Source organism: Larus michahellis, chromosome 8 (assembly GCF_964199755.1).
Source record: "Larus michahellis chromosome 8, bLarMic1.1, whole genome shotgun sequence".
Lineage (NCBI taxonomy): Eukaryota > Metazoa > Chordata > Aves > Charadriiformes > Laridae > Larus > Larus michahellis.
Window position 1 is genome coordinate 44,572,451 of NC_133903.1, and position 13,708 is coordinate 44,586,158.

Here is a 13,708-nt window from a genome sequence, read left to right on the forward strand (position 1 = left end):
AGCTGGGAGATGAGCAGACAATTGGGTTTTTTCAGCTCTAGATTTTTTTTTTCTATATGCAACTATTCAGCACACACTGAAACTAGCAGAAAAATATATGCATTATTCATGCTATTCGTGGTAGACATGCACTGTAGTTTTAGTGAACAGGACTGGAAGTAATACCAGAGGAAACAGAGGCCGTAAAGGAAGACACTAATCTCAGAAACCTCAGAGTGTCACTGTAATTTTTTTTTAAGGATTCTGTTACGATAATAGTTAGGTTTGCAGAAAATTATTTCTGCGCTATTCAGATAAATGACCTCACAGAAGGCCATTTTTTCCCCAGGAAATGAAGAGTGGATAACACCCACCAGAATGGGAGCAAGCTATTTAAGAGCAAGTGGAGGGAGCTCCACAATGCTGGTTTCTATGTGATTATCAACGGCCTGAACATAACAAATGTTTATATTTCATGACAGAATTTACCTTGCATTGTAGGCAGCAGAGGTGGCAACTCATTTTAAAAAGGAAACAATATCACCCCCATCCCTTGCTTGAAAATGACTTCTCATCTACAATTATCTGTCAGTTTTGCCTTCTCATTTTCAGCTATCACCAGCCTCCACACCTACAAAAGTCCATTTCTCCTTGATTCTCGTGCTCAGCTCCAAAATAATTTATTAGGAGTTACACATGCTTATCAAAGACAGACAGAATTCATGCAGAAATTAATGGCAGTGTATGGAAGTTGTTATATATCATTATATAAATCGTGCCATCACTGCTGTCACAGTACCTGGATTGCCTCGTCCTTTGTCAATCAGAATAAAGCATTAGTGTAGTGCAAAGATTATTTTTGTTGTTGTTCTGACAATAAAGTTCTATCTGTAATACAATGGTAGTAAGTGATAATCTATCAGGGATGGTAAATCCCCAATCATTTTACGACAGTCAGTCTGAATGCCCCCATTTTACTTTTTCAACATGACCAGAAGTGACTTGATCCAAAAATATTACTTGCTCTTTGTAAACACGAATCCTTTACAAACATGATGAACCTGAAGCAGTGAAGAGTACATTTGGTCCACACCAGCAGCAGGACAGAAACTGAGGGTAGTTCATAAGAGCTCCATCCTGTTCCTCTGCCTGTTCTCTTCTGAGTAAAAGATCAACAATAATCATCGTTATTTGCCTTACAGTAATATCATCAGCTCCATCAGTTGTCACTGATACTGGTGATGACAAGGCGCATCCAACACCAAGCACCAACTGGAGCAGAAATGAATAAGATAGCTCCAGCACGGACTCACCTGAATGGGGGTTCCCACAGGATGGTCCCTCTACCTCCAAGGCACTCTCCTGTGGGACTCCCTGAAGGTGTGCCATTGAGAGTATTAACGAAGACACACCATCTACCATGTGTTTGAGAAAATTACATTTCTCTGGCTTCTAACTAGAGAGCCAGTTTAGCCTCAAAAACACTGAAAAGTGCCTGTACTCAGCCTTTGGGAGACACTGGCATGGCTGCAAATGAACTTTTTAGAGACTCATTCGATTTGAGAGAGAAGTTGTGCTTGTAAAGACATCAGAAAGAAACTTAAAAATGTACGTGAGCTCTGATCTGAGACACAATTTTGCGATAGGTTCTTCTGGTTTGAAATCTGTTCCCGGTTGCTCTTCCGAAGCCTGGATGAATATAATGAATTCATCTTGGGGATACATCTTGAATCCATTCAGGAATGAAACCTCGTGCAAAACGGAGCAGCAGCTGGCCTAAGAACAGCCTCTTATCTCCTAAATCTCCAAGCTATGCCTTCAAAGATGGCCTAAATGGTAGTATATTTTTGGAGAAGTAATCTGATGATCTAGTGAAAGAGATTTTGGGCAGTGAAGGGCAAGCCAAATAGCAGAGGAGGCTGAAGAAAGAAATCAGCAGTTTTGGACAACATGGACTGGATCTAAAAAGGAAGAGCTAACAGGAAATAGGATAGACATTACAAATCTTTTACATGCTAGAAATAAGATGACATGAGAAACTGTATTGTAAACCAGAAAATGTTAATAAATCAATAAAATTAATTACACAAAAAACACCTGAGAACAAAATTGTCATCAAATACAAGGCTATTGTTTTTACCTAAAAGCCAAACTTTATCCTTCACTTTGCTGTTTAATTTCTATTGTAGGATATTAGCCAGTGCTGATCTAAGCTTTCAACGTACTGCCCTGGAACTACTTTGGGGTGACTCTTGTGCATGCAGGCAGGCATTTCGTAGGAGTCTGACGGCATTTGAAGAAAAGCTTAGAAAAATACTTTTTCAACTTGATGCACTCAAGAAATTATATTTTCTCTTTACCAAGATGAATCCTAGGCACCAGTACGCAAAAGGCAGAAGGGAGGGAGGGTGGTAGCATCACTGAATTAGAACCAGGGAAATCAACCCAAACCGACTTGCGCTTTGGCTGGTGTAATATTAATACAGGGCCCTTGAGCATTCTTTGCAGTCTCTAACTGGAGCAAGCAGTCTTGATCTAAGACCTGTGGCATTTCCATCAATGTCAAATCCAAAACTCTGGGTCCTAACTACAATAGCCTCTTAAAAACAAATTCAAGAAGCTGTACTTCAAAAAATGATGCTATTACTTGCTGAAAAAGAGGACTTGACTGGTATGAACAAGGTAAAGGCAGTAAAATGTGCATCCCTGGGGTTGGGGATAAAAATGTAGGATTAATTGTTGTCATTAAGTGGACAATCCCAAAATCACTCTATTAATTTCTCTGCACTCATTTTGGGAATTTCACTTAACACTGTATTTATCCATCTAATGGGCATGCCAGCTGCTTTTCTGAGTGACAGGAAACAATGAATTACTGTAATCTCTGACTAGCTGAATATGAAAAATACATCAAATGGAGAGACAGAAAAATAAAGATAGAGGACAGAAACACTGCAAATAACACAGAACTTCATTTTCTCCCCACCCCTCCCCAGACTGAATCTTCATTTCAGGGTGCAGCCCCAGGGACACAATTTACCATGAACTTTTCAATGTTGGTGGAAATATCACTTATTGGTTTAGAGGTAGTTAAAAAATGATTTATGATGAGTGGACAAAATTTACAGCTACACCCACAGAAAACGTAGCTCCTTGTTACAGACACTGTAACTCCATCAAGTACAGCGCTAAGACGCACACACTGCCAGCATACAGCTATGCCAGTAAGGGGCACGAGGGTTTTGATACGACAGCCATACAGGCCCTCTTACAGACCAAAAAACACATATTTGGTAGTATGGATTAATGTATTCAGCCAGACAAGAGAGACTATCCCAAGAAAAGCAATTATGGCTGATGCAATCTGCATCTGCTCTAAGAGGGTCTCTGAGCTCATTTCTCTCCATGCAGCAGTTACACCAGTCCACCTGTTCCAGTCCGGTCTGAGAGCAGATAGCACAGATTAACAGCTCAAAAATGCATTTAAGGTTCACATTTTAATCTAACAAAAAGCCTAAGAGAAAAGGCTCACGTGGTAGAAACTTTCCACCAACTCAGAGAACAATAAAAAAGACAAAACTATGTATTCAATCCGCAGAGCCTTGCAGCAGAACCTGAAGCTGCCAAACGCCGGCTATGACAGATGGCCATGGGAGCAAACTTGGAAAGCAAAGGCTTTCAAGGAAGATGGCTGTGGATTTAAAACTAGCCAGTAATTGGCACGATTGTCAGTGTTAGGAGTCTGTCTCTTGAGCAAGTTCTAGCGGCTGTGTTTACGTGCACACCCCTGCACGTACGTGTCACTGTGTGTGTGTGGCTGGCACGCTGCTTCCCTGCAGGGAAGTATTAATAGCCTCGGGTCAGCTCTGCGCTGCGCATCTCTGCCAGGATAGCTCTGCTGGGCAAGAGCTCAAAGAGCTAAAATCGCCGATTGCCACAGCCAGCAGAAACCCCTTGTGTAGAAACAATTATATGAGCAAAATTCCATTTTCACTGGCTCTTTTTACTCTGTGGTGTATTTTATACACCAGTACAAAGTGCACCTCAGCCATTGTCACTGCATCCAAAACTAGCAACACTTGGCTTCAAATGATACCTTGAACCTCTGTGAGATATAGACTCCAGCTATAAACTCAGGAGGGTGACACTGAATTCCTTATGATGGAGGCATCTTATTTTTTAAACCGCAGTGGTGGGAGGATATTCAGCGAGTAAATGACAGGGCTCTGCTCTCCCAACTGATAAAATGGAACACCAAGAAACACCTTGTTTACTATTAATGCAAACCAGCCCATCCTTCATTTAACAACCGTTATTGACAAAAGCTGAAATCACATCATTGTGACAATTCTCATCCAGAGTAAGGGCAGTAAGTTCCTCCTCCCCCCCTTGACCACAAGCTTCACCCTCAACTGCTCATTACACAGGGAGTCCACCTTTGCTATCTTCCCCAGGGGTTTGGACTCATTCAAGAAGCTTTTACACCAAACCTCTCTCTTTTCTTTACCAGTCCAAAGAATACTCCATTCACTTTGTCCAGTCCATCTGCCATTCAACTAAAACAACACTTTTCTGATAGAAGTTTGTCTGTCAAGCTGGGTAACTGCGAAACTTTGGTTTGTCTCTGTTTTCCAAATGGTGCCAAGTCAATTTTAAGAGTGTCGTGTCTCTCATTTGGAGAGGCGTTGTTCACACTTCTCACATGGAAAACACACCTGGCACCTTCTTGTAAGGTGTCTAACTTCTAATGTAAACCTCCCCTTCTTTACCAGTAAAAAAATCCTCAAGAAGGTGGGATAACTCTCTGGAAATTACATATAACCAGGGTGGATGGCAAATCCACGACACCAGGCACCTTTTCTGGAATAACCCGCAAGCTCCGTTCAACAGATCAATCCAGCCCATGACTGTGCATCGTAGACATTTATTTCTACCAGCCCAGATTCTTTAGGGATTGACTTCTGATGGCACAGCTCACTGGCTGATAGTAATCTCTTCTGAAGTCTCCTAGACTTTTTTTTTTTAAAAAAAGCAGAGCTGCGACACAAGCAGCATTGCTTGACTCATCACATTCGGGCTCTGTGTGGAGCAGATTTAATTTCTTTGTATAGAACACTCGATATATTTATCCTGGCACTTGACTTTTTCCTCATGAGACACCATCAGAGTTGTGGCAGCTTTAAAAACCTAAGCTAATTCCATATATACAGAAGGAAAAAGGCTGAGCTGGCAGGATTTACTCTACTGAGGACACACATCATCTGTGCTCCCTTCTCTCTTGTAGGTTCATAACAGCCTCAGTGGTTTCACGTGGACCTTGCAGCTTATTCTGATGGTTCTCTCTTGTCCCAGATAAAAAGGGGGCTGGAAAGCGGAAGAGGGCAGTGGTGACTCTGGTGATAATTTGTTTATTGAGGTCTATTTCTGTAATATAAGATGTGCTCCTGGACTTGCTCATTTGGTGGTTATAGTCTTTGGAAGGAATTTTATTTTCAAGTGTGTGCCTATGGCTCCCAGAGCCAGGAATGGGAGGTCTAGTATAGTTAGCAAACACAGAGGGGTGGGGGGATGGGAACCAACAACCCAATCCCTTCTCTCTCAGACGTGTAACACGCAATGTGATTGTTATTAAAAATGTTATGTAGCCAACCCTTCTGCAATACTTCCAGGAAAAGTTGTTCCTGAAAATTTATATAGCAGAAGCCAAAAAATATCCAGAAGAATGTATGTCATGTTTAGTTTTACTTCCATTATTATTACTATTATCATTATTACGTGATTACTGGGGCTGAAATGATTTAACTGAGCAACTGATATAAAATTGTGTCTTAGAAGGGGTATAAATGATAGATGACTATGAAACAGATGACCTTTTCTTAACAAAATATCCTATGAATTCTTAAGCTGTAACAATGAATAAGATCCCAAAGGAAAAGACAGGACGGAAGTCATGAATGTGTCAGAAGTTAAATACTAAAGCAACTTTCTGTCACAGTGAGTTCTGGTTGATGTAGCTTTTTAGTCTCTCTAGGACCCAGTTCTTCCCTGCAAGAGCATGAAACGAACATCTCTGAAGTTAGCTGAATACACCATGCAAGTTCACAGTCTGATACCTTCTGTTCTGACACAAAGCCCAGTGCTATTCTCCACGTTTCTCTTCATAGTGTCATTCTGCATCCACCACTAACAGAGGCAAAACTTAAACCTTCCCACGTTGATCACTAGCGTTATTTATTTTTAGTATTTCATATGAAAATTTCAGTCCTTTTTAAATTTTTTCTTCCTTCCTGTATCTGGAAAGAAACTAATATTAAAACATCCATCACATTCTTTGCTTTCTTTGTGCATTTTTAAATTTCGTTATACAAGTTTTATAAGAACATGGTCTCTCATGATTGATACGGGTCATTCCTACGATTACTCCTAACATGTTTGATAACTTTGCTTCTGCTATTGTTGAAATGGTACATGCCTTATCTTATAGTCAGACAGCACATCACATAACCTGTGGTCAGACAGCACATCACATAACCTGTATTTTTGCATGTTATGTTAGTTTTCCTCCATACTTCAGGTGCTGTTGTTTAATGCAATTACTTTGTTCTGTTAAAAAAAAAAAAAAAAGAAGTACTACACAAGTATGTACAAGGTCTCTAGCGTCCTCCTGTTTTTATTCATATCTGGGATATTTCACTTGTGGAAACCTCCACTCTTTTCAGTTGAGTTCTACCACAGAACTGGCAAAAGGGGAAAAAAAGAAACTAGGCTGTATTGTTCACACACACATGTGGCTGTGCGTTCCACAACTGGCAAGCCGTTAATGCTTGTATACTAGTTTGTTTAGGCTACACGACAAAATGGTATGTGATAATATGATCCAAATTTATTTCTTCAACATCAACACAGTATTGATGAGTTTTTCAGTTACAATAGGATTAAAAAAATATCTTAACTTCTACAAAGCATGTTTTATCTAGTGCTCATCACTATACTGTGAGATTCTTCAATGTTCATGACACAAAGGCTCTTCTCTCCCTCAGAATTCATTTTAGATGAAGCCATTAGATCTCACAGCTGCAGTTTAATGTAGGGATTTTAGGTCATCTCAGAACTTACCCTTTTCCAAGAACAGTTTTAATCTTTGTATAGTACTTGAATATACTTCTTATAATTATGTTTCAAGTGTTATTGCAGCTATATTTCAGATTTTATGTATGTAAGAAGATGCTATATTATTTTAATACTGACGGTAGAGTAAAAATCTATTCAATATTCACCTTTCAGGAAGCACAATCAAATATCCAAGAACACTATTAGACTTGCCTAGCATAAAGTTTCAAACTGCTAATGGGTCTTAAATTGATGTCATAATGCCGCAATTTAAATACATGATGTTCATTAATTTTGCCAGAACTCTTTGCAGAGTAGGAGGGGTATGAAAGAAGGAGGAAGGTTATATTTTCTATACCTGCTTCTTTTTATCTGCTCGTCTATTTTTGATACACAGGAAGAATCATTACATCAGCTTGGGGCTGGGGGGATAATTTATGCAAATGACAATAGGTTTCAGTTAGGTAACCACTGTGGAGTTCTATCAAAGTAATATTTTCTATGAAAAAAAAACCAGGAATAGGATAAAAATAACTAACACATGATAGGCATGATGTTTCTTAAAGATGGATTTCATGGGACACATCATCAAAAATCCATAGGTACAAAGTGGAGGAAATAAGGGACAGAAACGTCATCTTGCCCATACACCTCCTTTTCACCGAAAGATCAACATTCATGTACTTGAGAGAGAGAACAATATTGCAACACAGGCAGCCATAGTCTGTCGCAAATCTCAGGGAGACCCCTCAGAGGTGGACATTGAAAAGGGAAAAGAGATCACACTGTGGAGGAATACTAAAGGATCCTTTTCTCTTGAGGGGAGGGAGGGTGGGCACTAAACACACATTTTCTAGGTGAAGAATCATCTATTTCATAAATATCTCAAAAGTCAAACTAAAATGCCTCTAGACATAATGGGCCAGTATAGCACAACACTTCACATCTATTTATATTTTAAATATAGTATGTTTACTGTACATAAAGACAGTTTTTCCAAAGCTGTTGCTATAGCTACAAATCAAGGAAACCATAGCAACAACCCTGTATTATGTACAGCCTTAATTAGGGATTAAGTTATGTCTCTCTGCATTTTATATTAAATACTCCCATACAATTAGTTATAGTAATCTTAAAATGTTTTTCAGACTTTTTAATAATAAAAATTCTATAGTATTATATTGTCAAGTCAAATGCAAAACACCCTTGAAATACGTGTTTACTGCATTATTTTGATCATACCTAATAATATACACGTCACTGTTTTTTACTTGGGATAAACACAGATGTTCATATCACCATATTTCCTGATCTTTTTTAATACACATCATTCATCACTTCACTCTTAACCACCAAGTAATTTATTTTCCACCATCTCATAAGATTTTCAAGTCTCATCCCACTCAGCCTTACCCCAAAAGGAATCAGCTCCTCCTAACTTCAACTTTTTTCCTTTGGATTCAAGTCTTTGGTTGTTTTTTTTTTCATTTTTCTCAGAAACTAAGTATGCGATGGAGGGGCAGGAAATGTAGACTTGTAGTTCATCTAGATTTTCCAGCTTCCCTGTCACGTCAGATGACTGACTGGGTTGGTGGTAAATTACTCGGATTACTCTGTTTGGTTGACCTTGTATATGTACTATTTAAGTACACCGAGAAGTTGGGATCAGAGAGCCCTGGCATGCTGCATGCAGCCAGGCCTCAGAGTGGAGCCTGAGAGGAATAGGTAGATGAGAACAGAGAACAAAGGTGAAGAAAAGAAGGATGTTGGAATTGGCTGAGGAACAGGAGGGAGTGCTATCAGACAGCAGGAGACACGTAGGACCCAGTGGGGTGATAGGCTTCAAAGGACACCCTTGAAGACTATGAACACATTCAACAGGTACGCATAGATTCTCTCAACAAAAGAGAAAGCCAAATTTCATGTCTTTAAAAGCCTTCTCTCCTATCTTCCTTTCCACCAGAGTTTTCTGATAATTCATTATGGCATAGTTTCTTCACCTTTTGGTCCTTCCCCATTGATGAGAAAGCGTGTGTCCCATTTTGCAAAAACCTTAGCCACATTTTTTTAGGGCATTAGCTGCACTCACAGACTGGACCTTCTGCTTATCTTACACACCACAGAAGCATGGAAAACTAGAAAAGAATAACTTAATTATATGAAACGAGCAGAAATTCAATGTATTTGGTGGTTACAGAAATGAGAGATCTGTGGTTTTAATCTCTATGAACAATCAAGAATTGCTGGCCATTTTAATACAAATGCATATTTTATAAAGCAATCTGTGTTATAAAAATTGTAGTCTGAGAAAGCTACGAGTGTGAGTTAGGAACACGAGCTGAGTAAAAGCTTTTCACATGGGCAGCACAATAAAACTTCCCTATTTGCATAGGGAATAATTAAGTCAGAAGACAGTGCATTCACAATTAGCAAGGCATGTTCAGTTTCTTCATTATCATTTTAATTAGCAAATATTAATGTAATCTGCAAATACAAGGGGGAAAACAATTAAAATTACTAAGTTTAAGGAGTCCTTCATGACCTAAGCTAAATTGAGACAAATGTCTTACTAATCGATACTGGTCACCAACTTTCAGGACATTCATTTCCATTTACTGTTAGAACTTCCAAGCGTGTTATCAAATTTAAGAATGAATTAAGGCTCCCACAAGCTACATCTAACCTCTGATGAAGGCAATGGTGAATAAAAATGGATTAGCATGCTCCTCTCCTCTGCAGTTATCAGTTCAGACTGATAGTGATCAAGTGACCATGGCAGCTCTGCCTCATTCATATTCCATGCCTGCCTCTACGGCAATAACCCAGGGACATGCAGAACACACTGCCCTCTCATTTTTGGTGGGCTCCTGGTCCTTCTGTATTTAAGATATGCTGGATGGAGCCTTAGCCCTTTTGAACTCAACGGCAGCTGCCATTCATTTCACTGGGACTAGGAGTCACACCCTGACTCAAACAGATTTCCTTTTGGTTGCTTGTCCTTTTTCTGCTCTGCAGACAACGTACCATGGCCTCCAACAGACTCAGTGCTGCATCTTACAGGGACAACAATTAAAAGATACAGAATTTTAAAAGAAGCTGCCTTCTGAAAACTATAACCCTCTCTCATTCTGATTTTCATATTTAACACTTTAAAGGTAAAATAATAATTAACTTGTCCAATACGCTTATAGGACTGAATATCATGAAGTGGTAAAGTATTTTCGTTGTCTATAAAAGCTGCTATTTGAATGAATTTCATTCATTAATATAGTAATTGCAATTTTATAAAGAATAAGTAGCAGTCAGTGGAAGCCTGATAGTATTTCTCATGACTGACAGTGCTATAACTGATCTGAAACAACTTTTAGAAAGAGTTACTTTTTTATGTTAACTTATTTTGCAAGTTTGCATCTGTTATAAATAGTACAGAGCGAGAGACAGAAGGGAAGAGTCTGGGGGAAAAAGCACCACTACCACCAAGACCCAACAACGTCATGAGATATTTTGTCAACTAAGACAGTTTGAAGCAGGAGTCCTTGTAAAATATAATTTTATCACGCAAGTATTTTTATCACACTGCAAGTATTTGGCAAAGCAGACACCGGTCAATGCATTTTAAAATACAGACTGGAAATACATACCTTGTTTTCAAATAGCTACCAAGTGTTAATGTAATAGTTTCAGAAAAATCCGGTAAACCTCTAGCTCTATAACTTTTCTACACTCACATATGTTCGTTTCACAAATCATTCCCTTTTCCTTTTCCATGCATATACAAACACAAATAAACTACTTCTTCCTCAGGTATGCCAGGCAAAATTAAACATTTTTAGGATTTTATTATGAACGCAAACAAGAAAATTTCCTTTTGAGCTAAAGGGAGCGAAGGCTTGAAATTAATCCAAAAAATTCTCTTGCTTGTATAAATACCAGTTTTTACTGCAAGCAAGCATGATTTTGAGGCAGCTTACTGCTCTCTCCATTGCAGATGTGACAGAAATTAAAAAACACAGCGGTTATTTAAATGGTAGCACACTTTTAAAAGAGACTTTGCTCAGAACCATTGCTTGCTTTAGTTTTTATTCTGGGCAGGTTGCTAGAAAAAGCAGTTATGTGGGATCAGAAAAAGCGAAGTCTACTGGTCTATTTTGCTGTGCTCTTGATATCAGGTCTTACCTCTTGTGTTTTCACATTTATATATCCATAATGAGTTCTCAGAGGCTGCCTTTGGCCATTAGAAAATGGTATCCATTTGACACTGGTTTGTCCAAAGCAGTTTAGGATCAAAGGGAAAGTTACTTCATTGGTGAGACGAACGATGATCAGACAGAGGAATGCTGCAACAAAACTCACAGCAACAATGGACTTTCTCTGTAATGAAAAGAAGAAAATCAATTATTAAAATTCAGAATTGATTTTAATAAAAAATACATATCTTCTAGTGTAGGTTGAAGGAAAAACACTTTAGATAACTTTACGTGAAATTATTTTTATGGTAGTTACCTTGCTGCAGGAACATAAGGAGACAGGTGACCAGATCATTTTGTTTCAATAAATTTGCATTTCAGACGTTTTGAGAGTGTCTTTTAGAACGGGCTGGAAACGAATCAGTTTTGTTCAAAAAACCCCCAAACCAACAACTTTTTTTTTTAAGTTTCAAAAAACATCAGTTTTAAATTTTATTTGTATTTGTAATGAAGATTTTTATGTAAACATCCACACCAAAGGCTCAATTCAAAATCATCAGTGCTCTAGCACATGACAAACACACGAAGTGAAAATGTCATTTACAGCCATACCACAGTTTATTGTGAAGATGATCACCACAGATTGGGTTTATTGTGCTTTATTTTTAAAACATTCCCGTGCAACAGAACTCATACTCTAACCTTACAGATTTTAGAATAGATCGTCGGTGAAGTCAGCACAACATTCTGCCTTATTCCAGGTTCACAAATTTACAAGGTAAGGCATTATTACCTCGGACAACATGACCTCCATTGTTAATAATGTAACAGCTCTGAAGCCTGTATCTAATTAGCCTTTGCTTTCCACCTCTAACCTATCCAGTTGGTTGGACTGGTTAATGTAACCACAGAAAGATACGAACTTTTTCCCTGGGTAACTCCCCAGTCTGCAGGAGAAAAACTTCTAAGAAACACAATGTTCTCCTTGGTTTTAGCTATTTTTTAAATACTGCAGTCAACTACTTCCAGACAAATTGCTTAAGAACAAAACATGTTAGCTGGCATATGTAAAGATTCTAGGTATGATACTCTGTTGTAAAGGTTATTTTTAAATTTTCCCTGAAGGAACGGAACAACGATCATTTACAGGTGTTTTTACCATATTTTAATTACTTTCTAGCTTTACCTCATTTGCCACAGTTTAATCACCCTACTCCATTTAATTCTATCCCTCTGAACAGCAATATATACAGAAAAGAGAGGGGAAAAAATTATTTGCCTAAGGGCCTATGTAAATATATACTAACACTTGATGCTGGATGGCAGAATCTGATCACTCAATTCTTTCTACAAATACCACCAACTAACAGGAACCAGCAAAGCACACATTTAAGGCAGCTTCTGTACATGATGGCAATAAGGTCGCCATCGTGCTGCAAAGGCAATGGAGGGGTGAAAGGTGAGCTCTGATTGTAACTGCATCGGGTGAATCTGCTCTTTGCCTGGAGGTTCATTTCACAGTCTGCAGAAACTAAAATTCAAAACGTTGAGCAGAAGAAACAATCATATCTACATAGCAAACATACTGGGAAAGATGTAGAGAAGGTTTTACTGAACATGAGCACACAAGGCTTATGTGCCCATGTGTAAGGCCTGTAGGCACTGCTGCCATGCTCCGGTTCAGTTTCCGGACACAAGAAACACTGCGAATCACAAAGAGCAGACAGAAAATCTGAAGGGATATTACTGCATTCCCATACACAAGAGTTAACAAAATAGTACATTATGGGGATCAATTGCACGGGTCTATCTTTTTTGATATATTAGGAGGCTGCAATTTGCAAGATAAAAGCAACAAAAGACCGAGATGGAAAACTTGGGTGAATGAAGTCTCTGTGAGGGAAAGGGAAGAGGATGATGAAGAAGAATTGTGGCAATGTGATTCAGTGAGGAATCTTAGCTAATGGCTGTGCAATGTAAAATTAAACTCAGCAAATCTTCAGAGGGCAGCGCAGCAGCCGCAACCCAATCACAGCTTTCAGAATTCATGGAAGCCACTGCACTCTTCATCAACTGCATTATAGCAGATTTACATTAAATTGCAATAAACTGGCTGGGGAGCACTTCTGTGTCACTTCTCTTTGTACCAGATGGAATCAGAAATGTTTAGCTATATATCAGGGCCTTGAAAGTGTTAAGAGCAGCCAAGATATGCAGTGCAAGTGATAATCATAAAGCAATAAGAAGGTGCATGGATTAGTCATATAATTTATTGCAAATCTGAATAAAAATACTGCAAATATTTAAAGGGGAATCTGTAGTCTCATTCCACTACATAGGCATGCTTCAATCAAAAATGTCCACAGCAGGAAGCAGCAATACTGCCCTGTATGATGCTGCTATGTGATTTCCATATATTCGATCTTCCTGGT

At 38.7% G+C, this 13,708-nt stretch overlaps 1 protein-coding gene across 1 annotated transcript in view; it reads right to left on the reverse strand.

The window, feature by feature from the left end:
* ST6GALNAC3 (ST6 N-acetylgalactosaminide alpha-2,6-sialyltransferase 3) overlaps positions 1-13,708 on the reverse strand; it is a 230,219-nt gene that overhangs the window by 111,625 nt on the left and 104,886 nt on the right. The window contains exon 2 of the mRNA XM_074597217.1: positions 11,266-11,460. Within this exon, the coding sequence (XP_074453318.1) occupies positions 11,266-11,460 (195 nt within the window). The remainder of the gene's footprint in view (positions 1-11,265; positions 11,461-13,708) is intronic.